Raw genomic sequence first — 26,626 nt, 5'->3', positions numbered from 1 at the left:
GGGTCTTTCAAAACGTTTGAAATGCTCAAAACCGAATACAAATTAAATGATAGAGAGTACTTCCGGTATGCACAGGTCTACCATGCGCTGTGTTCGGTCTTTCCGGACGCTGCTGCTATCCCCGAATATTCCCCGCTGGAGGATAGAGTGTTGGATGGCTATGTGCCCGACAGCACTATTTCTCTTATTTACAAAAAACTTATTAACGATCGCGCGGACTTGCTGACCCGTCTGCGGGAGGCATGGACGGGCGACGGCTTGGAACTGGACGATGAGGACTGGGTATCGGCGGTGGCCTCCCCGAAAGAGGTGGCGATCCCGGCCCGCTTACGATTTGTACAGCTGAAGATCCTCCATAGAGTGTATGTTACGGGGCCCGGTTTGCTATGTATGGGTTACTCGGGGGATGGAATGTGTAAGCGTGGATGTGGCTTGTCGGGTACCTTTCTTCATATCCTATGGGAATGTCCGGAGGTTGTGCGATTCTGGAACGGCATCCACGCCGTAATGGAGGAGGTCACGCACGTTGCTCTGTTGCCAGAGGCTAGGAGGTGTTTGTTGAATGTCTGGGAACCGAATGACTATAATGTGGCACAGACGCAGTGGGTGACTTTGGGGTACATGGTGGCTAAGCGTAATATTGCACAGCTGTGGGGCTCCCCGAGGCCGCCCACGACTGCAGTATGGAAGGAGAATATGGACTGGTGTATGTTCAGGGAAAAGACGGTGTATGTGGCGAGAGGCAAGCCCGGAAAATGGAATAAGGTATGGGGTCCATGGAATTTATATCGTGGACATATTTGCACCCCGCCTCTGCCGTTAGAGGTTGATATTGCTATGTCCCCCTAGCCACACACTCTGCGGGATTGTGTGAGGTGTGTTCCATGTTTTGTCTTCCCACTGCGCCCCACTTCCACTTCCTGTCAAGAACTGCTTCGGATACTGTACGTTGTCCCCCGTCCTGGGAAGCGCACGCTGCTATTCTGGACTCTCATTGCCTTGAGTGTGTTTTGTATTTCATAAAAAATTAAACTCTTTTATCCGATTGCTCTTGACCTATGGCCACGGCCTGTTGCATATGCTCACGAACTGCCGGGAGCATCGCCTCTGGTTTATTTGAATGTGTGGCGTTGCATTGCGGGCCCTCGGGCTCTGTAGCGGCCGGCCTTGGAGGTTGTAGGCCCTTGTCTGTATTTTATTGTGTAAATAAAGGTTTCTTTAAAAAAAAAAAAAAAAAAAAGTGTATTTTTCGGTGCCTGAGATAAAAACTGGTTTAGCGCTAGTTTTGACTATCTGCTCACTTCAGAGTCTCAAAACACATTTGTGGCTGTGAGGTAATGACCCAGCTTCCAGAGGATAAGGAACAGTTGGAAGATCAAAGTACAGTCATTATCCTTTCTCTTTTAACTTGTAGATGACAAATGGGGCTCGCCGGGTCTGCTCCCCATTCATTACTAGGGCCAGCCGAGAGTTTCTGGCTCCAATCGCAGCAGGAAGAAAATCTGTTTTTGGTTTAAATGTGCACAGGAGAAGACTGGCAACTCACCACCACCTCCTCAGAACACTTCTGGACGTAGAAAGAAAACAGCTTAAGAGAAAAAGTCCCTGTTGGAATAAAAGAACTCAGAGACACATGACTCCTGCTGGCAACCAAGAACTGGAACTGCTCTCAAAGAGTCAAAGTGGTTTGTCTCCTGTTTGCTGCTTATGGTCACAAAAAGCAAAACAATGCTGGCTTCAGAAAGGCCCACCTGATGGCCAGGACTGGTCCTTGCAGAGGCCCTGGATGGAGAGAGACCTGGCGCTTAGAAGCCGGGCCTTAGGACCAGACCAGGAGCACCTTTCCCAGCAGATGGAGAAACGTAGGGACCAGGTGCTGAGGCTTCCCCAGGGGCGGCATGCACTAGGGAGGCATGAACACCATGTCTGTCCTGGTATGAGCTAAAGCGGGACCTCGCAGTAATGGCGTCTGGCCAAATGGAGCGCTGCTTGGCTCCAGGTTCCAGCCTTGTCCAAATGGATGGTTTTGAGAACTAAAACTAAGTAAAACTTTGGACAGAGTGAGGCAGCAAATCAACCCCTGCAGTGGAGAGACCTTACTGGCCACGCAATTCAGCTCGGCCCCAGTTGGTGCTTTTGGCACCAAAATCAGTAGCATCGGCGGGAGCTCGACAGCGTACCTGAACTTGAAGGACGCTCGCCGGATGCAGGCCTGGAGCATGCCGCATTCCAAACTAGTGACCAAGGCCTAGATGTAGAGTTTGGCGGACAGGTACTTTGTCGCAAATTTGTCAGATATCCTGCCCACTTTATTGCAAGTACATTCAGATATAATGCACTTTTACTTGTGATATGTGTCATGTTTGTGATGGAGCACCTGTCTATCAAACTATAAGTCAGGCCCTAGGTCCCTTTTCCAGGGAAACCTGCTTCTTTTATCCCGCCTCCGGTCCATTGCGGGTGGCCTATAGTCACACCTAGGTCCTGGTAAACCACAGATATTTTCAATGACACTTTATAGTTTTTCGGAGTACTTTTTTCCTTAAAATTTTAAAATTCATATTTCTGATTCCCTCTCTGCTATTTTAATCGTGCTGGTGCTTTTTTGCGTATTGAAATTCTCTCTATTCTTTTAAATTGGTTTTGGAATTTTGTCATGTTTTTCTTGACTTTAAAATGCTTGAAGTAAACTCATATTTTTCAGGAGGGGTTGCTTGTTGCCTTTGCCATAGCTATCAGGAGTTGAGCAGGGGTTCTGGTTAACCTAACCAACTTGCGTTTATTAAGTTTGTTGGGGTACCCACCTGCCAAATTAATAACCTGATTTCAGACACCAGTTCACCCCAATGAACTCCCACACCTGGCTCTTCAGACCCCCAACAGCCCTGGAACTTTAATACACATATGTAAAAAGAATCTAATGCCTCTCATGTCTGTTGAGTTGAGACCTGCTTCACTGCCTCCAATCATGCTTCACAGCGCTGCTTCCGAACATTACTTTGTTGGTAGACACTGTCTAAAGGATGGTGAAGGGGATCTAGAGTGATGAAGCAAGAGTAGCGGATGAGAGGGCCAATCATCTTACACTTCCTTAAACGTAGCCCCGCCCTTTGCCCACCTCCCCCAGCTGATCACTGAATCATGGCTCCCTGCTCTTCATTCACATGTCTCTCGAGCACACACCTTCACCTGTATGTTCAGGGGCTCCTCACTGTGTGTCTTCTGCCCCTGCCTCTTCTTGGATTTGGCACTCACTGGGGAAGGGTGGAGACAATTCTCCTACAGATACACCTTACCCACGAGGGTACGAATCAACTAGTGTATATTAGAAAACATTTACCAATAAACAAGGGGTCTTGGAAAATTGGGAAAATTATTGGCATGACCCAAATTGTGCATTAAATAAAACAAATTGAAAACACTGCTAGAAAAGTATGAAAAATTCCTGACCCCTTTAAATATGACCAGTTATAAAAACAAATTACATATTTATAAATTATTCTCAAGGAAAAAGAAAAGTACGGTTTACGTTTTAAAATAACGGACGCCTTCATTCGGACTGAATGTGGCACCGCTTGTTAGAAGTGACTGTCCACTGGCTGTGACAAAAGAGGACGCTGCATCAATGGATGCCACCGATCAAAGGTGGCAGGATTATCTTTTGGATGCATATGGGGGGGGGGGGGGCTGCTTGTCGTTCATTTTAAAGCGCACACACGCTTCACAGACACTGAGCGTGGTATAAAAACAATAACATTCATATTGTGAATGGAGATAAAAGCAGATCTCCCGGACTAGCTGGACTTCCTAATGTTATATACAATTTAAATCCTACCTTGTGTCCACGGATTCTACATCCACATTTTACACCTGGTGGTGACACAGGGGAAGTTCAGACGCCTGGGGGCGCAGCAACGAAGCCAGTTTCATATCAGAAACGGAGGAATGATTCGTGGCTCAGCGGACAGATTAGTTTTGCCTCTGGTACTTCTGAAAAATGATGCTTGAATTGTGTCGGAAGCTGTGGCAGAGCGGACTCAACTCAAGCAGTTTATTTCCGGTCCAGACACAACCGCCACATTGCAGAACTCCACACGTGGAGGCAAACTTTTTGCCACTTTTGAACATTCTGGGGCAGATTTACAAGCCCCTTGCGCCTCTTTTACGCTGCAGTTGCATCACTTTTGTGACGCAGCGGCAGCGCAAATCCTGCGCCATGGTGCGTGGGCACTTACAACATGACGCATCTGGGAGATGTGTCACGTTGTAAAGCCCTGCGCCACATGTGGGCGTTCCTGCACAGGGTGGGGCGTTCTGGCGCAGGAACGCCTCCTAAAAGTGGCTGAGTGAAATCTACAAGATTTCACTCAGCCACTTTTAAGGCCATGCTGCGTCAAAACCCTGCGCCTGCTTGAAGCAGGCGTAAGGATTGACGCAGCATTTTAAAGATAGGGCACCCCCGACCCTTGCTGGAGCTGCGTAGCGTTTGAGACGCAACTCCAGCAATGCGCCGCCTTTACGGCAGCAGATGCGTCACGCATCTGTCGATTTTTGCCCCATGGTGCGCCACATTGCAAATGCGGCGCATCCATGGTGGCAGAGCCGTGACGCACAATAACTGGCGCATCCCTGCTGATATGCAGGAATGCGCCAGTTATTGTAAATCTGCCCCTCTGACTGTACTTTACTGCGGGTAGAGTGACATACATTCGGGAATGCCGGATGGCCTGTTTCTTTGATCCCATATGTATGTGCTGTAACATGGGCCACCTTTCAGCTATTTATGAGAACTGACTACACAATAAACTGATGATGCATAGCAACCATGAACAAGACGAGGTTCTGGTTTCTATATTGTTCACATGGTTGATCTCTGATCTACCAAAGATATTTAATCAAATTCATTGGAATCCATCAAGGGAATGCGATTGTTCAGTTCCTGTTCTCCTTTTGGGGTTGATTAGGGGCTGGTTTACAGGATCTTGGCAGTCAGTATACTCCGTCTCTACGGGGGCGGAGGGTACATACCACCAAATTAATGGCCCGCCTGCCCGATTTTGATGCGGGCACACCTTAAGTTTGTCCACAGCCGGTGACTACTCCGTCGCCACCATAGCCAACTTTTCTGATGGCCTGACGAAGTGAGGGCCATCGGAGAAATGGCTGTTTGTCCACCCGCCCAACCAGAATGGGCAGACATATACCTATTTTTTCACTGTCTGTCACCGCCAGGAAAACCCTGAACCAAACAGTTTTTTTTATATTTTCAAAAAGAAAATCTCAAAATAGGATTTTCTTTTTGAAAAAAAAAAAAAACAAATGCCCCCCTCGCCATGGAATCGGTTCCTGTCAATTCATTATAAATGGCCGTCTCCTTGGCAGGACATTTATTTATAAATGTGGGGGGCAGTCCCTCCAACAGGGGGACAGAGAAATTTACTCTGCCCCCCTGGGGGAAAGAAGGGCCATCCATCGATATATATATATATATATATATATATATATATATATATATATATATATTGGCCCTTTAGTTTTACAAGCTCGCATGGCAGCAGGTTTTCTACACCAAACACAGGCATTGACTGCATACTGTAAATGGAAATCTAGACCTAATGTTCACAAGATACAGCAAACTCTTAGGCAAAGGACACATTTTTCTTAGGGGCTTGTAAATTAAAATTTGATAAATACCATTTGCTACAAATATTTAGGGACTATCTTTGAAACGTCACTTAATTGGAACAAAAGCTATACTTGAGTTTGCAATATTGCATTGACAGCGACTGATGGATTATGTAGATTTAATCCGTTGCTTGTGGGATGCACACTTCAAGCAACAATAAGAGTGTATGTGGGCAAAGTAGCACTGATTATATTATGGGGTGGCAGCCTTGGCACAGAAACCTAACTTCAACTATGGAATTACTGAAGGAAAAATATGAAATATTAGAGAATTTATGCCCATTGCCTATGGCGATCCTAAGTGATGAGCGTCACTTGTGTCAGATACATGAACTGAAGCGAAAGGGGAGGATGAGAGAGAAGCAAGTCAAGCCATCCTGAGGACAAATGTGGCTCTCAAAAGAGACATTGCAGCATTTTGGGAAGTATAAAGTTAAACAAAGTTTATATCAACATATGTATGCAACTATAGGGATAAAAATAACAAACATGTCATTGAAATGGAAATAGATTCAAATGTGATTTCGGTGTAAACCCCCCGCCCACCCCACCCCCATGGAATGTCTTCTTAAAGGAGCCTGTGAAGTATCACAAATATTCATTTATAGAAGAAAAGATTGGCAATGTCACAGATGCCGTGTACTGTTGAACTGGAATCCTTGAAAATTTGTAGTGCTGTTGAAAATTTGATCATTAATAATAATTTGATAATTTAATTTCCTGCTGTATCTACTCATTTCCTCTCTCTATCTGTAGAGACCGATCTCTCAGGGTTCGATGCATGTTTCTTTCTTATGTCGAGACTATCCCATGATCAGGGTTGAGCTCCTGAAGAAGGTACCCTGGGTTTGAACCTGGAAGTCTGAACTGTTTGAGGAGCCTCAGAACCAGAATTATAATAGTAGAAAGAGAGGGAAACATTTTTTCTGCCAGTTCTGCAAAACCTTGGAGGCAGCGGGTAAAGTGCCAGAGTAAACAAGGCCATCCATCGGACTGGGAATGAGGAACAACAGTCGACATTCAATGCACCGATGTTGATCTCTTTCATGCTCAATGTCTTGACATCGACCTCCTTGATGAAGATGAACAAGGGGGGCTTGATGGTGTATGTCATGAATGTCGCAGCTCCACGTGTCTCTACATTGAGTGGTTGGACGGTGAATGCTTCAAGGTCGGTTGCTTTGGCATGGAGAGAGTGGACTTCTCCTTGGTCATTGGATATTCATCTTTCTTTGGTGGCAGCAGCGTACCGGCAGCAGGGCTGGCCTTTGAAGGCAAACTTCATCAGGAATATACTTCAACATCCAAATATAAGATGTCGACCAGGAGCCGTGAGAGCGGAGGGAGTGGCCATGATGATGGAGCTGCTTCTCCTCCTTGGACCTCCCTCTTCTAGACTCCTTTCTCAGGGTGAATATAGTCACAGTAGAAGAGGAACCTTCCCTGCTGTCTTGTGGTGTTTTTTCTTTTCTGCCACCAACCTAAGATCTATAGTTTTACCTAAGGTGAATTCCCTCTTGGTCCTTCAGGACTCTTTTTTCATTTTTTAACAAAGATAGCAATGTTTGGCCTAAGACAAAGGTGTTAGGCAGATCGCACATAAATTGCGTGTAGGCTACCTTCTTCCTCCCACAGATGGAGCCCTTCGCGAATAGTCAAGGCTTACCAAGAAAAAGCTTCTTCAAAGATGGAAAAACCTAAGACCTTAATTGAAGTAAAAAAGATGAAATTTGGAGGAGAAAATCTAAAAAAAAGGGTGAAAATCCCTAGACCCAGAAGCATGCTGAGATCCTCTCAGAATCAGCCATAAAAATGAACTGAACCTGTGAACCAACTGCCAGTACAAGGCATGCTGGGATATGCAGGCTGCGAGCGCATTAAAACAAGACCGCGTGTTTTTCAGTTCTCTGCACAGTTAATCTATCAGGGTAATGTTTCCTTAATGTATGTCTTCCCTCTAGGGGAAGGGGATATCCTTTGTTGAAGTACATCTGTATTCCATGCTACAAAGATGCCTTATGTTGTAATTAGAAACTTTTTGGAGAAAAAAAGAACCTTCTTAGGCTGGGAAGTTTATGCTTTCATTAAAGAAATGACAGGTTTTCACCTCCTATAAATTAATATGTTATTTTGGATATGGATTGCTCCAGGGTCCCCGCATGGAGGTAGAAATATTCTCTGTTTATGGCATAACCTAGGATGCAGAACACATAAGTGAAGACTGAACAGGATCAAGAGTCTATGAACACAGAGGGGACAGGGGTACAGGGTGCGGAGGTCCATGATCATACAGGTGAAAGGGACACGGCGTGGGGTTCATGATCACAAACGTGGTGGTAACAAAGATGGGGGGTCGATGAACATAAAGGTGATGGGGGAATGGAGTCCTGGCTTCATAGCCATACTGGTGGATGTGGCATGGAGTCCTGGCTTCATAGCCACACTGGGGGATGTGGCATGAAGTCCTGGCTTCATAGCCACACTGGTGGATGTGGCATGGAGACCTGACTTCATAGCCACACTGGTGGATGTGGCATGGAGTCCTGGCTTCATAGCCACACTGGTGGATGTGGCATGGAGTCCTGGCTTCATAGCCATACTGGTGGATGTGGCATGGAGTCCTGGCTTCATAGCCACACTGGTGGATGTGGCATGGAGTCCTGGCTTCATAGCCATACTGGTGGATGTGGCATGGAGTCCTGGCTTCATAGCCACACTGGGGGATGCGGCATGAAGTCCTGGCTTCATAGCCACACTGGTGGATGTGGCATGGAGACCTGACTTCATAGCCACACTGGTGGATGTGGCATGGAGTCCTGGCTTCATAGCCACACTGGTGGATGTGGCATGGAGTCCTGGCTTCATAGCCATACTGGTGGATGTGGCATGGAGTCCTGGCTTCATAGCCACACTGGTGGATGTGGCATGGAGTCCTGGCTTCATAGCCATACTGGTGGATGTGGCATGGAGTCCTGGCTTCATAGCCACACTGGTGGATGTATATATATATCAAAGTTTATTGTTTGATTAATAAAAACCTTACAATATAACGCAAAAATTCATAACAATAAAATAATTATAAAATCAAGTATAAAAACATTTAAACTTCAAGTTTGTTACATTATTGGCATATTATGTACTTCCATCATTACATTCTTTCAATCACTGGTGGATGTGGCATGGAGTCCTGGCTTCATAGCCACACTGGTGGATGTGGCATGGAGCCCTGGCTTCATAGCCACACTGGTGGATGTGGCATGGGGCCCTGGCTTCATAGCCACACTGGTGGATGTGGCAGGGAGTCCTGGCTTCATAGCCACACTGGTGGATGTGGCATGGAGTCCTGGCTTCATAGCCACACTGGTGGATGTGGCATGGAGTCCTGGCTTCATAGCCACACTGGTGGATGTGGCATGGAGTCCTGGCTTCATAGCCACACTGGTGGATGTGGCATGGAGTCCTGGCTTCATAGCCACACTGGTGGATGTGGCAATGGTCAAGGTTCCCGTGAACATGCTAATGATCTAAATGAGAGTATCACAGGGTGGGAGGCCATCAAGAGACAGGTGGGCGTGGTACAGGGCAAGGGCCCATCACAATTCAAGAGAATGAGGCACACAAAGGTGAGGTTCACCATCATATACATAAAGAGCTTGCATCATGAGGGACCAATAATATGAAGGTGCCACAGGGAATCCATCCATGAACAAAAAGGTGGAGGCATAAGGTGTTGCATCTATAAAGACAATAATAATTCCTTTTTGTTATATATAGATATTGATTCATAACGCATTCCTGTAGTTTCTTTTGGCTTTAAAACACAGAGGCTGCTATTACCCACTTTAGTGGTTTTGAATTTACTGACCTCAGAAAGATGGAATTCTGAGTAGGCCTTGCCAGGACTCTAAGTTGTGATCTTTAGAGAACTGCAAATGTCATCATCAGGCAGCAACTCACTGAGCCATCTTGCCAGCTATTGCTCCCATAGATGTTTGTCACTGCGTCCCCTTCACCTGTATTTTTATGGACCCATCGACCGACCTGTGCCGTGTGTGAAGGGGGCGCTGGACGGTGAGTCTAGGACCTACAGATGAAGGTGCTACAAGAGGAGAGCACAGTGATCGTGCAGGTGAAGAGTTTAACAGATGAAGACGCCATCATCCTACAGATGATGACATGGCAAGGAGCCCAAGGTCACACAAGGAAACTGGACATTGCACTGAAGACTCAGGATGACACAAGAAAAGAAGTGGTGTTGGGGCCAGGCTACACACTCACAGAAGGAAGCAGGTGTGAAGTCAGCACATGTGGTCCCTCAAATGTAGTAGGCATGGGGGGATGGAGTAAAGTATTTGTAATAAAACATTTGACAATGGCCTTGTAATTGTGCACAGGCAAAGGGGACTGTTCAATGTAGATGTCCGATGGCTGTGAGAGCGGCATCACCATATTACTCCCTTACCATGTTGACATGGGAGAAGTACGCCCAGGCCCTGCAGGCGAAGCCGTTCTCGGTTGGTCCCATCTGTTCAGACACCTTCCCAGTGTACTTCCTAGTCTCCTGAGGCATCACCTGGTAGGGGGTCTGAACTTCATCCTCATCTTCATCTAAACTCCCATCGAACGGCATGAGGTTCGAGTAGAACGAGTAGGGCCTGGACGCCAAGTTCTTGAAGTGCACCTGTGGAGTAGCGTAAGCGGAGCGTAAATGTAGGGTTCAAGAAAAGGAAGCAATGCTAAGATTCCAGAGAGGACAATGTGGCATTGGGCAGGAAGTGAACATAGGGGTCAGGAAAAGGCAGGAAAAAGAACTTACTCAAGGTTTAAAGAAACAGCCTGGTGTGAAAGACCCTGGAGAATAAAAGATCACTCACTGGCAACCCTGCTTTCCACCAAGAGGAGCTTTATTACATTTAAAATATTAGAAAATATCTGCTGAAGTGCCAGATCCCACAGCACTTCCCCCACACAGAGACTTGCATCCCTCCAGTGATAGAAAACAACACCTCCCAAAAGAAAACAAGTCACATTTTATCTTCATTTTAAGAAAACAGAGCAAAGTCAACTGTTCACATAGGCCCATCATTTAATTTAATTTAATTTAATTTAATTTAATTGTGGGTTTATATAGAGCTAGAATCGACTCCCGGAGGAGTATCTCAGCGCTTCGACCGCTGGGGAACCCGTCCTGGCTCACCCTGAGAGATGGTCCCTAATGGGTATCTCTAAGGTGCGACCAAGCATCCCCGGCGGTCTGGGGGGGGCCATTGTGAAGATGAGGCAAGCTAATGCCCAGAGTTGCCGAGTGTGGTCCCTGACTGGAGTAGGCACCGAGGCGAGAATTATCGAGCCCGCTGACCCTGGTCCACGACCATGCCTTATAAAGGAGGGACTGCAGGTCCTAGCGTGTGGCAGGGGCTTCTCAGTCTGTTCTGATAGTCTTGAAGGCTAGGGATTGCTCAAAATCCCTGTTCCAGTTCAGATTGAGCTGCCAGGGAGGAGGGTGGGCCACTTATCAATTGAATGACGTCTGATACTCAATGTGGAGAACTGGTGTTACAGGTCGGTAGCATTTCATCTCTATGGAAACTACATTAATATTTAATAAAACACTTCCTGGGAGGTGGAAGAGCCACAAAGAATGGAAGGAGCAGAAACTATGTGTAAGTTATATTTATAGAGGAAATAAATGAACTGTTCATGAATCTCCTTGTTCAAAGCCGGGAGGTTGGTTTGCGCTCATAGTCACGTCCTCCAGTTCCGCGACTCTTCCTCCTGAGGGAAACTCCTCAAGACCTGGCTCTTCGAACAGTAGCAGCTACCCCCCCCCCCCCCCGACTCTTCCGCATGAGGGATGCTCCTATTAGAAGGCACCGTAGACGTGGGTCCCTACGATTAACAAAGCAAAGTTCTTGTAAGCCATCTGCTGATTTGTATACCTTACCTTGATCTATGGAAGATGAGAGCAGGGGACGTATTCTTCACCTCTACACCCCGGGGAACCAACTTGAATGAAATGCTGCTTTTGGGCGCGCAAGTAGTTTCAACCAATAGAAGAGCCGTGGCCCACTGAATCAGTGGCTGCCTGAGGAGTATATAACTCATTATCCTAATTATTACACCCACAATAAAAAGGGCCTGATTCACAAAGGTAACTTACACTTTTGAGCAATTTACACTTTTGAGTAAGTTTACTGCTTTTTGCTTATTCACTAAATTCCAATGTAAGTTACTAGTAAACCAAAAAAGTAGTAAGTCCAGCACCACACATGTCCCATGACTGGTGCTGCAACACCTTCCCATAGAAAATAATGAAGGTAGGGAATTAAAATAAAACCCTCAAGAAAAGAAAGAAAATATCGCTAAATTAAATGTATTTATTTAAAATTAAAAATAAATACATATAACTTAATGATAAAATATAGAAATTGTAGGTATGCATTATTTAACTATACAGTATTTTAATACAATAATTTTAATATAAATATTAATGTAACAATATTTGTATTGAAATGTAACTAGATTAATTCTAATTATTTCTATACATCACTTTTAATGATTAATGCATAATGCTTTTTTTTTTAGGTGGCAATTAATATTTAGATTTAAACTTTAGAAAAATATTTGTAATTTAATATACTTTTATCAAGGAAAGATTTATTTCCAAATTAGTTTAATAGCGATCTAGTCTTTTTTAGAAGATGTTCTACATTTTGAATTAATATATCAAATGAACTTACATTAATATTAAACATATAAATATACTTTAAATTTGTTTTTGAGTTAAAAAACCCTGATGACTCAGTCTCCCTATGGTAAAGTATGGGTAAGATTTAAAAAATAAGGCACTTGGCTTATTTACATGTCCCTTGCGCCGCTGGTGCGTCTCTTTTAATATGGGAAAAAGTGACGGGCTGGCGGTGCAAGGGGCTTGTAAATAAGCCCCAAAATATTTCAATTGGTTGCACTGGCACAGGCTGGGTCTAATCTGAGGTGGAATAGTGGAGAAAAGAATGATGGGTTGGAATTCTACTCCTAGTGGATGCTTGTGTCAGACAAACTGCAAGCATTCCTCCCGTCACCTTTTGTGTGTTCGATGTAATGTTCTGAGTGGCAAACAGTCTGCCCAGATGTGGGTCCTCTGCTCACTGCAGCACAGGAACCAAGTTACATCCAATTGAGGATGAGAAATTAGGCCGAAACCAGTCTTGGGTTGTTTGTATTCCGGTTCAGAGAGCATCTGGCTTTGTAGTTCGGGTTGGATTGTTTCTAATGGAGCAGGAACAAGGCTGATTTATATATTGCTGGGTTTAATTTGAGGTGACCTGGTGGGCAATCAATCAATAAATCAATCATTTGTAGAGCACGCTACTCACCTGTGAGGGTCTCAGGGCGCTGTGGGGGGGGGGGGAGGGGTGTGGGAGCTGCTACTGTTCGAACAACCAGGTCTTGAGGAGTCTCCGAAGGTCAGCAGGTCCTGGGTCTGTCGCAGGTGGATGGGGAGGGTGTTCTATGTCTTGGCGGCGAGGTGAGAGAAGGATCTGCTGCCGGAGGTTGTTCGGTGGATGAGTGGGACGGTGGCAAGGGCGAGGTCAGCGGAGCGCAACTGGCGATTGGGAGTGTAGAAGGGAGTCGTTTGTTGAGGTATGCTGGTCTGGCATCAGGGAGTGCTTTGTGAGCGTGGGTGAGGAGCTTGAAGGTGATCCTCTTCTTGACGGGGCTCCAGTGCAGATCCCTCAGGTGGGCGGTGATGTCGCTATGGCGGGGGATGTCGAGGATGAGGTGTGCAGAGGCGTTCTGTATGCGTTGAAGTCTCTTCTGGAGTTTCGCCGTGGTTCCCGCGTAGAGGGCGTTGCCGTAGTCCAGTCTCCTGGTGACGAGGGCCTGGGTGACCGTCCTTCTAGTTCCGATGGGGATCCATCTGTATATCTTGCGAAGCATGCGGAGGGTGTTGAAGCAGGAGGAGAGACGGCGTTGACTTGCTGGGTCATTGACAGAGATCAGTCCAGGAAGAACCCCAGGTTGCGTGCGTGGTTGGTGGTTGTCAGCGCAGCTCCCAGCGAGGCGGCCACCAGGAGTTGGACCAGGTGGAGGGGGTGGAGCCGAGGATGAGGACCTCTGTCTTGTTCTGAGACTGCTCTTCATCCATTCGGCAACGGCCTTCATTCCTTCGTGGAAGTTGGTTTTGTCGGTGGCGGGGTCTTTGGTGAGGGAGAGGATCAGCTGGGTGTCATCGGCATATGAGATGATGTTGAGGTTGTGCGATCAGACGATGTTGGCGAGCGGTGTCATGTAGACGTTGAAGAGGGTCGGGCTGAGGGATGATCCTTGGGGTACGCCACAGGTGATCTTGGTGGCTTCGGATCGGAATGGGGGGCGGTGGACTCTGTGGGTTCTGCCGGTGAGGAAGGAGGTGATCCAGTCCAGGGCTTTGTTGTGGATCCCTGCATTGTAGAGGCATGTGCATAGGGTATGGTGGCAGACGGTATCGAAGGCGGTCGAGAGGTCTAGGAGGATGAGGGCCGCGGTTTGGCCCTTGTCCAGCAGGGTCCTGATGTCGTCGGTGGCAGCAATGAGGGCGGTTTCGGTGCTGTGGAATCCGGATTGGGACGAGTCCAAGGTGTTGTTCTCTTCGAGGAAGCGGGTCAGTTGTCTGTTGACGATCTTCTCGATGACTTTCAGCGGGAACGGGAGCTGGGAGATGTGCCATAAGTTCTTGAGGTCCTTTGGGTCTGCCTTGGGTTTCTTGAGTAGGGCGCTGATCTCCGCGTGTTTCTGGCTTTCCGGGAAGGTGGCGGTCTCGAATGAGCTGTTGAAGATCTTTTGGAGTTGGGGTGTGATGATGGAGCTTGCTTTGTTGAAGATGTGGTGGGGCAGGGGTCTGACGGTGATCCGAAGTGGATGGTGTTCATGGTTTTGATGGTGTCTTCGTCGCTGACGTGGTTCCAGGAGATCAGGAGGCCGGTGTGAATGGTGGGCGGTGAGTCTAAGGTGTCGGCGGCTGTCGGGGGGGTCTGTAGGTTGAAGCGGTCGTGGATGTCTATGATCTTGCGGTGGAAGAAGGTGGCTAGAGAGTCGCAGAGGTCTTGAGACAGTGGGATGGAGCTGGGGTTGGAGAGTTCCTTCACGATGTTAAAGAGCTCTTTGCTGTTGTGTGTGTTGTTGTCGATGGATGGCAAAAGAAGGACGGGTTGGAATGTTACCCCAAGTGATTGCCGGTGGTCATACCTATTGCAAGCATTCCCACCGAAAGGAACAAAAACTGTTTCTATCACGTCAATGCAGATGAGAGAAGTCCAAGAAGCTCTCAAATTTGAACAATGAGGAACTATAAGTCAGCATTGAGACACAGTGGAGACATCTGAGGATTTATTTGTTGTTACCTTAACTATAGTGAAAGATGAAACCAGCTCAGCCTCTTTGTGGGTTCGTAGCTCTGTGTCTCTCCACATAATTGGCCAGCGTTTGGATCACATATTGAGGTAGATAGTCTGCATATAGTCTATGGCTGTTCTCACTGTTGTTTGAGTGTATTGAAATGCTCAGTACTGAGAGCACCCTCTTTTTTATCTTTATCTAGGTACATATGCAGTTTGAGTAAGCCGATCTCCACACAGTCTACAAATATAGTACAATCCCCATGTAAGTGCTGTGCAGAATCATATCAGAAACAAATGTTCCCCTGTAGCTCAGAGATTTCTGATGAAGTGCGGTTACCATGGAGAACTTGGAGCAAGGAGCGTAACAGTACCTACAGTGGAGAGCGTGAGCAGCTGACGGCTAGTGCGGGTGACAAAATCATGGACTTGGCTGACAAAAGAACTAGTGACAGATCAATCAATCAATCAGTATTGATAAAGCACTACTAATCACCCGTCAGGTAATCCAGGTGCTGTGATGCGGGGCTCAGTCAAAAAGCCAGGTCTTGAGTCTTTTCCTTGAGAACTGTTGGAGAAGAAAGTTTAGCCTGTAGTGTGACTACAGTAATTGTTAATCATTCTGGCGATGTGTTAGACCTGGCACCTTGGCGTGAGTTTCCCTTCCTCTTTTTGTCGCTGTGCCTCATGTGTTTTTATGGTGTTGGCCGCTCAGCGCGCTGTGCCACTGCCAACCAGTGTCGCGGTGCGAGTGCTCCCTATGTAAATTGTATATGTTTGTTGAATTCCATGATTGGATTGTTTGGTTTACTGTCAGACCCCAGTAAAGTGCGCCAGGAGCGCCAGGGCATGTAAATGCAAACACCGCTGGTGGGCTTGCAGCACTGGTTGTGCCAACCACAGAAGCGGCCGAATAAATATGTCTAAGGTCTGCCATCGCAGAACCTGCGTGCAGTCTGGTACTGACATGCTGACTGGCAAGTGCCCACACTTGCCGGTCCTTAAACCTTCCCTTAACTTCATGTTAGTCACCCCTCTGGTAGGCCCACGGGCAGGGTGCGTTGCAAGCATAAGGTAGGACAAGCCTGGATGCGTGGCATGTCCTAGTAGTGAATGACCGCCATCTTGTTGATCACTACTGTAAGGCTACCCTGTTCTCATAGGCCAGTATGGGCGGCTGGGATTGTTACATCCTATGATCCTAGCCGACCCAGGGAACATGGTAGAAGATCGAGTTTAGTATGCCTGAACTCGGAATAATAAGTTACATTTTTTCCCAAGGTTTATTTTAATATTCCGCGTTTGCAAATGCCGCTTTTAGAAAGCTGGCCTTTGCTTGCCTAAACATTTCAGCCCGCCTCTGCGTGATGTGTATCTGATGTCTGGCTGGTGTGAGTGACAGGGCTGGGGGAACCCAGATGGGCAGGGCTAGGTAGCCTGGTGGTGAATAGGACGATCGACAGGTAGATGGGTGGGAGGAGTACTCCTAGGCTCTGAATAGGACAGTGCTCTGCCACCTCAATGCCGGCTCCGCCCCCTGTGGAGCGTCTGATGACTCTGCCCTGCACTCTGAAAGAAGAAGCCTGCATCGCGTAAACAAAGTGCTCAGAAACCGGACTGGACTAGGCAAGGGCCCCCCTGGCCTGGGAGAACAAAAGATTTGCTGTATAAATGTAGGAGCCCTGCTCCTAAGAAACTAGATCCGCTTTTGACCAAAAAGAATCTCTGCCTGAGGTGGAGGCACCGGGAAAGCTGTAGGAGGAAGACTGTCCCTATCCTGGGGGATTGGCCTACAGCGGTGACCTTGCTGCCAAAGGGGAGAAGAGAAACTGTTGCTGAAGACTTTGCTTTATTTTTACTTTCAAGACTTGTGCTTTTCCAAAACGATCTCCAAGGGGTTGGAACTGAGCTTGCCCCCTGAACTGAGCCCCAGGACCATTGGGCTCTACCTGATCTTCACTCGCCTGCCGCTGGACTGTGGTGTCCTTTCCCTCGCCGGAGCTGTGACCCTCGTGTCCCAGTCCCTCCCTGAGCCGTGACCAGGACTGCTTAGCCGCCCCCGCTTTGGGAAGAGCCTCGCTCGATCTGAGTCGCTCCCCCTACGCTGTGCTGCCCCTGTCACCTCGCTCGCTGGAGGCTCGCTGCGCACCTTCACCCTCCCGCCGGAATCGGCGTTGTGAGCATCTCCAAGCCTCGGACGGCCCGGACGTAACCTGCGTGCCCGGCTGCCCCGCTTTGTTCACCCGCCACCTGCAACACCCCGCTCTTGTCGTGAGCCTGAAGATCAGACCCCCATCGTGAAGTGTGGGAGCCCCGGACGCCGCCTCGCCCTTCTGTCGAAGAGCCGCTGAAATCCCGCACCCGCCTTTGCGTCAAGAAACAAGGTACTGTACTTACGAACTCGACCGCGAGCTCGCATCGGATCCAGGGTCCGCAACGTTCTGATTTCCCTGTCATCTGCCGTGTGCTTCCCGGACGCCGCCTCAGCATGAAGTGCGCTGAGGCCCACAGTTACCTTGTGCCCGCCTAAAGAACTTTCCGTAACAAAGAGACTTTACCGTATTTCCACGAGTTGTGACCCCATCAGTTCAACGTTACTGGGCCCTGTATTTGAATCTGCTGAATCTACATAAAAGCTTCTTTTTATATACTTCCTGATTGGTGTCCGTTTGTGGTGCATGCAAGGGGTTTACTGTATGTGTAATTGCATTTGCTTAACCGTGTACGCCTGAGACTTAGCCTAGACTGCTCGCGCCACGCACCTAGAGGGTGAGCAGGGGTTATTCTGGGGAGTCATCCTTCGCCCTGACAAGAAGTAAAGGGTCCCTGCTTGTTGTGGGTTCAAACCTGCGTCAACCAGAGCCCCCTCATTTCTAACACGATGCAACCACTGCAAGGCCCTAGAGGAAGGTCAAGGAAGAGGGAACAGAGAACCGAAGCACTGAAACAGGGAAAGGGGAAGGAGCACAGGAGGGCTGAAGCAGTGAAGGGAAGCATTTTATAGTTGTGAAGCTCTGGTCACAGTAGTAGAAGGGCTTCATACACCATTCAGTACCCAGACGCACATACTCAAGCCATGGAGGTACGCCCAGGATTACTTAGTAGAGGTTTAACTACATAGTGACTCGCCTTACAACTGACAGTCACAAATATATATTTCTTATCAAAATTATTTGTTCAACAATTTATTACATTGATACTCAAACCAATTTCCCAAACTCACACATGTATATTGTTTGGCCCCACTGCTCCTCTTCTTTCAGAGATAATGTCCCTTCATTTCTAGAGTGTCTGCTTCTTCGGGGAGATGCGGGAACATAAAGTACAAGCTGCTATCTTAGGTGCCACCTTCAGTGCACACATGGCACTGGGTGCCAGAGGATGGTGGGTTGGTTACCCTTCATCTTCATCTTCGGAGGGCATTTGAGAGGTCACTTCAAGAGCGTGTAAAGAGACAAGCAGATGGGTACAGTGACTCACCATGATTACATCATTGATCTCTGCCCGGATGTAGGGTCCCATGATGCCAAGGTGCTCGTCTAGTTCCCCGCGGATCACAGGCTCTGTGAAATGACTGTCCATGTAGGCACGAAAAACCACCTTCTTGTACAGTAGGAGAGGTTTTGCCCAACCATTGCCCTGGGGCCTACAAAAAGGAGAAATATATTAAGAATCGTGAGTCACTTTCCAATGGGCCCTAAACACAGAACCTCTGGAGGATCATACTTTAGCTTTCAACATAGCTTCCTAGAAACAAAACCTCTGGGGTGCCATGCAAAGACAGGCTGTCAGATGTATTAACCTGAGATATCCTGAATCCAGCAAGAATGACGTTTGTGTTTGTCCAACCACACCCCTCAATGTGATGTGGACTACATTTCTGCTGGCCCATGTCACAATGAAAGGAATGTGATAAAATAATAAAGAAACAAGATCTAGTACGTTGGCTTACTGGACATCGTCATTTGTGGTTGCCAGGCAGGCATCGCCCTTGACGTAATACCAGGTGTGCGTTGAGAATGTGGTGCACACTATGATATAAACATTAACAGAATTATGCACTGATCATCACACCTAATACAAGTACTTCCCTGCAAATCCCACCACTCTCGCCTAGGATCTTGGCTCAGGAGGACGGCAGGCTGTAGCTTTCAGTTAAGTCACTGAATAATTACCGGAAGGAAGGGAGCCTTTCTCCGATCCGAAAGTGCTGTTAGGCACCTTACGCACATGCCCCACAATAATGAACTGTCCAGACCTGAACCAGGTAAATCTTCGGGTTACTTCACCCTTCAACTTCCCCTGATGGCTAGCCCTAAATATTGAAGCAATCTGGGCATGAGATGTTGAGGGCAGTATCATACAATCTAGAAGTTGTAGTCCTTTGTGTACTGACTTGTTACCTTTGCAGAGAGCTGCTGTGGTGAGAATCAATTGTAAGACATTAAAGATGCTCCCTTGGAAGTGCACGACTGTTAGCGCGACTTACTGTACAGTTTCAGACATGCCAATGTCCACTGCAGGTCCGTGACACAGGATGACATGCTGATGTCCACTGACACAGGATCATGACGCCCACTGCAGACTTGTGGCACAGAATGATGCACCAATGTCCTCTGCAGATTTGTGACTTAGGATCTACTAGATGCCGTTATTATGAAGCCAAACGGCGCCCGCAGCTGCTCTGGACATGCGTCCAAGGCCGCACAGATTCCTTATTGCCTAGCAACTGGGTATGGTGGGGAGTGCCTTTATAGACCTGGTCCAATTAAGATGGCTGCTGAGTGGGTGACTCATTTCTTGATTGTATAATCATCAGGCCCAGGCTGGGTGACTCATTTCCTGATTGTATAATCCCCAGGAGCATACTATGTTCTGGTGACTCATTTCCTGATTGTATAATCATGAGCCCCAGTCTAGGTGATTCATTTCATGATTGTATAATCATCAGGCACAGACCATAAGGTAATGGTATCAACTCAACAATGACTCACAAACTATATGGGGTGACGGCACTCACGTAATCAGATGATGCACATGTGGAAAGCACACAGATACGCCACACAAATGTAAATGTCCAGTATGCACACAGGTGCATGTTGGTTATAAATGTGGGTTTATGCAGATAGCATCCTCCCAGATCGCACACGCCTGTCCAGGCATGCACATCACAACATGTGTCATATATGGTAGTATATGACCCCATGACAGTTTCCCCCTAATGACCACCGTCCCAGTGGTTGCCTCACTACACGAGGAAGGACCGTTTCCTTGGGTGTAAGCGGTGAAATTGTTGTATTAGTCGAGGTGCATGCAGGTTGTGGACGGGCTCCCAACACCGCTCTTCACGTCCGAACCCCTTCCAGTCCACTAAGCAATATAGTCTTCGACAGATCAGTTTGAAATCAAGTTTTTTCTTTACTTTATATTCTACCTCTCCCTCCATGTCAATAGGTGCAGGGGCCTGGGGTGCGAGTCTGGATGGCAGGGTTTTATGAGTGAATTTGTAAGACCTTTGGTAAGTCTAAAAGAGATCGCTACAGGGATAAGAACCTTGTTGATGATCTAAGGTCCAATACATTTTGGATTCATTTTTTGATGACCCATAAGGCCAAGTGTTTTGTAGATAACCAGACATGGTCAGCATACTCGGAGTTGAGAGATCTTTTTCTATCTGCAGGACAGTCTTATGTCAATTTTCAACAACTTACAAAGTTGATTCCAGAAATGTGCAGTGAACTGTGCACACCTATCAGTGATCAGAACATTGGGTATACCATGCAGACGTACAATATGTTGTGTGGATGTACTAGTTACGGTTTCAGCCAAAGTCAGTATGGGTAAAGGAATGAAGTGCCCTGTTTTAGTTAAGTGATCTACCACAAACAGAATGACTGTATTTCCCTGATCGGCATCTCTACAATGAGATCCAGGGACACCATGTGCAATGGACTAGGGGGTGTCGCCAGCGGTCGTAACATCCCACTAGATTTTTTGTGTTTTACTTTTTCTTGGGCTCACACCATACAAGTCATGATGTGTCTTCTGATGTCTTCTTTTAAGGTGGGCCATCAGAAATGTCTCTGAACTGCTGCAGTGGTTTTATGAATTCCCAGGTGCCCTGCTAAATCTGTATTTGGGGTACCATGTAAGGACTTTATGTTGTAAGGCTTCATGTGGCATATATATATCCTTCTGATGAAATAGCAGGCCGTGATCCTTCTTCCTGTTGTTTACTGCGGGAATCCAATCATGTCTATTTATATCTTGAGTGGCGTTTTTCCAGCGGATAAGAACTCCTGATCCCCTATAGTAACATTTTTGTTCAGGACGTGTTCCTTCACTGAATGGTCTGACGACTGGACTAAAGCAGCCATTTAACCCTCCACCGCCCTTCCACTGATCTGGTCCCAGGTTTTCACAGCGCCAAGATGCTCCCTTCGGAGCGAACGTTTGCGCTCTATAAATACCCATCCAATATTCCAATATTCCATGTAAAATTAATGGTGGTTTTGGAGATAGCTTCTCTCGTATGGTAGGTGCTTGATCCTGTGTCCGAGACAAGGCATCTGCTTTACCATTCTTTGCCCCAGGGCGATATTTGAATAAAAAATCTAAATCAGCAAAGAACAGTGAGCATCAAAGTTGACGTGGTGTGAGGACCCTAGCAAATTTCAGGAACTGAAATTCCGATGGTCGGTGTAGATCTCGACCATATGGCGAGTCCCAATCAAGTAGTTTCTCCACTCCTCGAAGGCTTTCTTGATGACCAAGATTTATTTATCTGTAATGCTATAGGTCAGTTCGCTGGGGGTGCACTTCTGGGAATAAAACGCATTTGGGTGCCTCTGGCCTATGACTGGATGTTGTTGTGATAGGACTCTTCTTATCGCATGATAGGACATGTCAGATTCCAACTGGAATGGCAAAGTTACGTTCAGATGCCCTAGTATTGGGGCCAGTGTGAATTGTTTTTTCAAAGGACTGAATGCGAGCTCGGCTTCTTCTGTCCACTTAAAAGCTGCCTTTTTTCACAGGAGTTGTGTCAAAGTCATACTACGGCGGAGAAATGCTGTATAAACCACCGGTAAAAGTTTGCACAGCTGAGGAAGCTTTTCAAAGAATCCACGGTTGTCAGAGTCTTCCACTGAGTGAGGGCCGCTACTTGTTGTTGTCCATCTTGATTCCTTCAGGGCTGATAACGTAACCCAGGAACTCAAACTTGGATGCATGAAACTAACACTTCTCCAACTTTGCAAAGAGATGGTTCTTCCTTAGGCCTATAAGCACATCTTTGACATGATCGATGTGGGTCTTCATGGTGTCTGAGGTGATGAGAATGTTGTCAATGTACATCACACAGAAGACATCCAGGTAGCTTTGTAGAAAATCATCCATAAAATACTGTAAGGCAGCAAGGGAATTGCACAGTCCGAAGGGCATGACCTGATATACGAACAGGCCAAATATGGTCCTGAATGCAGTCTTCCAGTCGTCACCCCTTCGGACTCACACATGATGAATTGCCCCTGAGGCCAAGTTTTGTGAAGACCTTAGCTCCTTTTAGTTAATCCAGTAGTACAGGAATAAGTGGCAACGGATAATGGTATTTAACCGTGATCTTATTCGCCGCACTGTAGTCGATGCAGGAGGGTAGTAACCCCCCTTCTTTAGGATGAAGAAAAGAGGTGAAGAGGCCAGGGACTGGGAAGGACCTATGGGAAAGATGTAAGAACCCTGTTGCCAGGTTTTCATCTAAGTATTGTCAAAGATGCTGATTCTCTGGCTCCATGAATGCCTAAATCCTGCTACAAGGTATTTTAGCTCCTGGCATCAGATCTACCCTAAAATCATATTCACGATGCGGGATAATTGCCAAGTTTGTTCCTTGCTGAAAACCTCATGAAAGTCTTGAGAGTTAGGGGGTAAGGTGAAAACAACAGATTTAGGCCTTACTACCATAAGATAAACAACAAGGTGGGATACTGTTTGCTTAGTGTAGCACTTTTGTTTGTTTTGTACAATGTTTCTTACAGTAGGCTGCCTCTAGAACAACAGTGCGGGCAGCCCAGTGTATGGTGTGGCTGTGCAAGGTGAAACATGGCATTCCTGTTATCTGGTGGATGTTAGGTGCATCAATAAGGTCAAAATGGATGCTCTCATAATGGTCTAGCCCTAAGCGCATAACTATGGAATGGGTGTGGTAACACACTGGCCCGGAGGTTAGGACTGCCTTTTTAATACATGGTATCCTTAGCTGACTTGCCAATGAGTGATAAATTAAATTACCGGTAGCTCTGTAATCTATGAGGGCCTCTATCTGCACTTGTCTAGCATCAGGTAATATCAAAGTAATGTTGACGTTGATATGGGCCATAGCCTTCGGGCTGTGGCCCATATCAATGTCTACAACACTTTGACCTTACCAAAAAGCAACAGATCTCTTGGTTCATTGGTAGTCTTGAGTCAGGGTTCTCTTTCAACCCCAAGAGTACTAGTTTTCCGCTACTTTTGGTGTTATCCGAGTGTGTACTATGGATTGCTCCTTCCTTCCTTCCTGGCCTTCCTTCTCCTAACAGGGCAAGATCTACAATCTTTGATAAAGTGGCCACATTTGTCACAGTGTAATCACAAGTTCAGCTTTCTCCTTTTCTCACGTTCTACTTGAGTGAGAGATGCCCTGATTATATTCGCCTACATGGGTTCAGGGTTGTTACTTCCTTACAAATCGTTCTCCCTCACCAAGAACTTAGTTCACACCACAATGACCTTAGAGTCCATTCTGGTTTTATCTCCTTTTTGTTCCAGCATCCTGTGATCCAACTGGACAGTTAAAGCTTTAAATTCCTCACAATTGTCTGGTAGGTTGGCCACCTAGAATAGGATGTCCCTGAGCTCGCTAATAAGACCTAGGTAAAATATTGAGGAGCGTTTGGCTTCTGGCCATGCATTTTCAACCACTAGTCTATTAAACATGGTTATATAAGACAAAAGGTCTTGTGTGCGTTGCCGCAGGGTAATCAACTCTCTATCCAAAAAAAAGCTCATGTGTCCTGTTTTTTTTCATTTCATCGCAAAAGGCGGTGAAATTATATAGAACAGGGTTTTTGCATTCGATGATGGGGATAGGCCAACTGGCGGCATTATCCCCCGAAATATGACAGAACAAACGCCATTTCACTCTGCTCATCAGGGAAGGCTGCAGGTTTGCATAGGAAGTGGAACTTGCATTGACTAAGGAACATGGCATATATTTTGGGATCCGCATAGAACTTGTCTGGAGCCGCAAATGGTATGGGCGGAGGCCGTATGAAGTGCATTGTACGGGCCTGGGTGGGTGTGACAGTTCCAACCCCTGGTACAGCAAGAGGGGGAGAGGGAGCAGAAGCACGAGTAGAAGAGGTGCTGCCAGCGGTGAGTAATGGAGGTGGAAATACCCATGGATTTCCCTTTCCACTAGTAGAAACAGGCTTCCCCTTGCAAGACAATCCAGCTACCTCCCTACATACTGTTCCTAGCTCCCTACATACTGTTCCTAGCTCCCCACATACTGTTCCTAGCTCCCCACATACTGTTCCTAGCTCCCTACATACTGTTCCTAGCTCCCTACATACTGTTCCTAGCTCCCTACATACTGTTCCTAGCTCCCTACATACTGTTCCTAGCTCCCTACATACTGTTCCTACCTCCCTACATACTGTTCCTAGCTCCCTACGTACTGTTCCTAGCTCCCTACATACTGTTCCTAGCTCCCTACGTACTGTTCCTAGCTCCCTACATACTGTTCCTAGCTCCCTACGTACTGTTCCTAGCTCCCTACATACTGTTCCTAGCTCCCTACGTACTGTTCCTAGCTCCCTACATACTGTTCCTAGCTCCCTACATACTGTTCCTAGCTCCCTACATACTGTTCCTAGCTCCCTACATACTGTTCCTAGCTCCCTACATACTGTTCCTAGCTCCCTACATACTGTTCCTAGCTCCCTACGTACTGTTCCTAGCTCCCTACATACTGTTCCTAGCTCCCTACGTACTGTTCCTAGCTCCCTACATACTGTTCCTAGCTCCCTACATACTGTTCCTAGCTCCCTACATACTGTTTCTAGCTCCCTACATACTGTTCCTAGCTCCCTACATACTGTTCCTAGCTCCCTACATAGTTCTTGGCTTTCTACTTGCGAAGCCTGTGCTTCAACTTGTTGGCTCGTGATTGTTTCTAGGATGGATGTTAGTACCTGGTTAGCATCCACTGCTCCGGCTGGTTTAGCATACGTGGCCTAAACAATTTGTCAGATGCACTAACCTTAGATAGGCTGATCCCAGCGCAAGAGACGTTTGTGTTTGTCCTACCACACCCCTTACTGAATTGCGGACCACATTTCTGCCGGCCTGTGACACAATGAAGGGAACAGGACAAATTAATAAAGAAGCATTTGTAGTCCTATATGTACTGACTTGTTACCTTTGCCGAGAGCTGCTGTGGCAAGACTCTATTGTAAAGCACTAAAAATACCCCCTTGTGGGAGCACGACTGGCGGCACAACTTACTGTACAGTTTCAGATACGCCGATGTCCACTGCAGGTCCCTGCCACAGGATGACATGCTGACATCTACTGCAGACTCATAACACAGGATGGTGACGTCCACTGCAGACTTGTGACACAGCATGATGTGCTGCAGGCTCATGCCTCAGGGGCCACTAAATGCCATTATCATGAAGTCCAAAGGTGACCGGAGCTGCTCTGAAGATAAGACCAAGACCGCTCAGATTCCTGATTGCCTAGCAACCGGGTGTGGGTGAGGAGTGTCTTTATAGTCTTGGTCCAATTAAGATGGCTGCTGAGTGGGTGACTCATCCACTGATTGTATAATCATCAGGCCCAGACCATAAAGTAATAAAATCATCAGGCCCAGACCCTAAAGTAATGGTGTCAACACAACAAGTAAACACAAACTTTTTATGGGGTGAGAGCACACACACAATCAGATGTTGCACATGTGGAAAGCACAAAGATGCACCACAGAGATGCATATGGGTCATAAATGTGTGTTTATGCCGAGAGCATCCTCAAAGATCACACAGCACCTGTCCAGGGATGCACATCACGACAAGCGTCAGATATTGTGGTGTATGTCCCAATGACAGGCTTTGAACATAGCTTTCTAGTAGCAGAATCGCTGGTGTGTGGCACAACCTTGAGCATCACACATCCATACGGATGTGTTTCCTTTCTTCTCACTGTCCTCCTCTGTGATACTAGTTTCAAAGCAACCTTCTGAGAAGGGGTGTGGTTAGCTGGGGAAAGGAGTAGTCAAATCTATGTGGCTCTTTACTGAACCCCTAATTAAAACCCCTTTTTCTAAAGAACCTGACCCCCTTCTCGCTGCTGTGGCTTCCAGAAGTGACAAGGGAGTGGCGGAGATGCAACAGTCGAACGCAGTGGGAATCTCAAACCTCCATGGGAGTCACAGGCGAAAGCCAAGTAGCTCTGCCCTTTCGCACAGCAGTGAGAACAAACTAGAGATGGCGGTGAAAACAAAGATGCTGCTTCAAAGTGTAACA

At 46.9% G+C, this 26,626-nt stretch overlaps 1 protein-coding gene across 1 annotated transcript in view; it reads right to left on the bottom strand.

Annotated features, from left to right (window-relative positions):
* F8 (coagulation factor VIII) overlaps positions 1-26,626 on the bottom strand; it is a 589,495-nt gene that overhangs the window by 174,197 nt on the left and 388,672 nt on the right. Inside the window, exons 15-16 of the mRNA XM_085630970.1 lie at positions 18,543-18,708; positions 10,148-10,366 (exon numbers count right to left, since the gene is read on the bottom strand). Of these exons, the coding sequence (XP_085487096.1) occupies positions 10,148-10,366; positions 18,543-18,708 (385 nt within the window). The remainder of the gene's footprint in view (positions 1-10,147; positions 10,367-18,542; positions 18,709-26,626) is intronic.

This window comes from Triturus cristatus, chromosome 10 (genome assembly GCF_964204655.1).
Source record: "Triturus cristatus chromosome 10, aTriCri1.1, whole genome shotgun sequence".
Classification (NCBI taxonomy): domain Eukaryota; kingdom Metazoa; phylum Chordata; class Amphibia; order Caudata; family Salamandridae; genus Triturus; species Triturus cristatus.
This window is presented reverse-complemented; position numbering and strand designations above follow the sequence as displayed.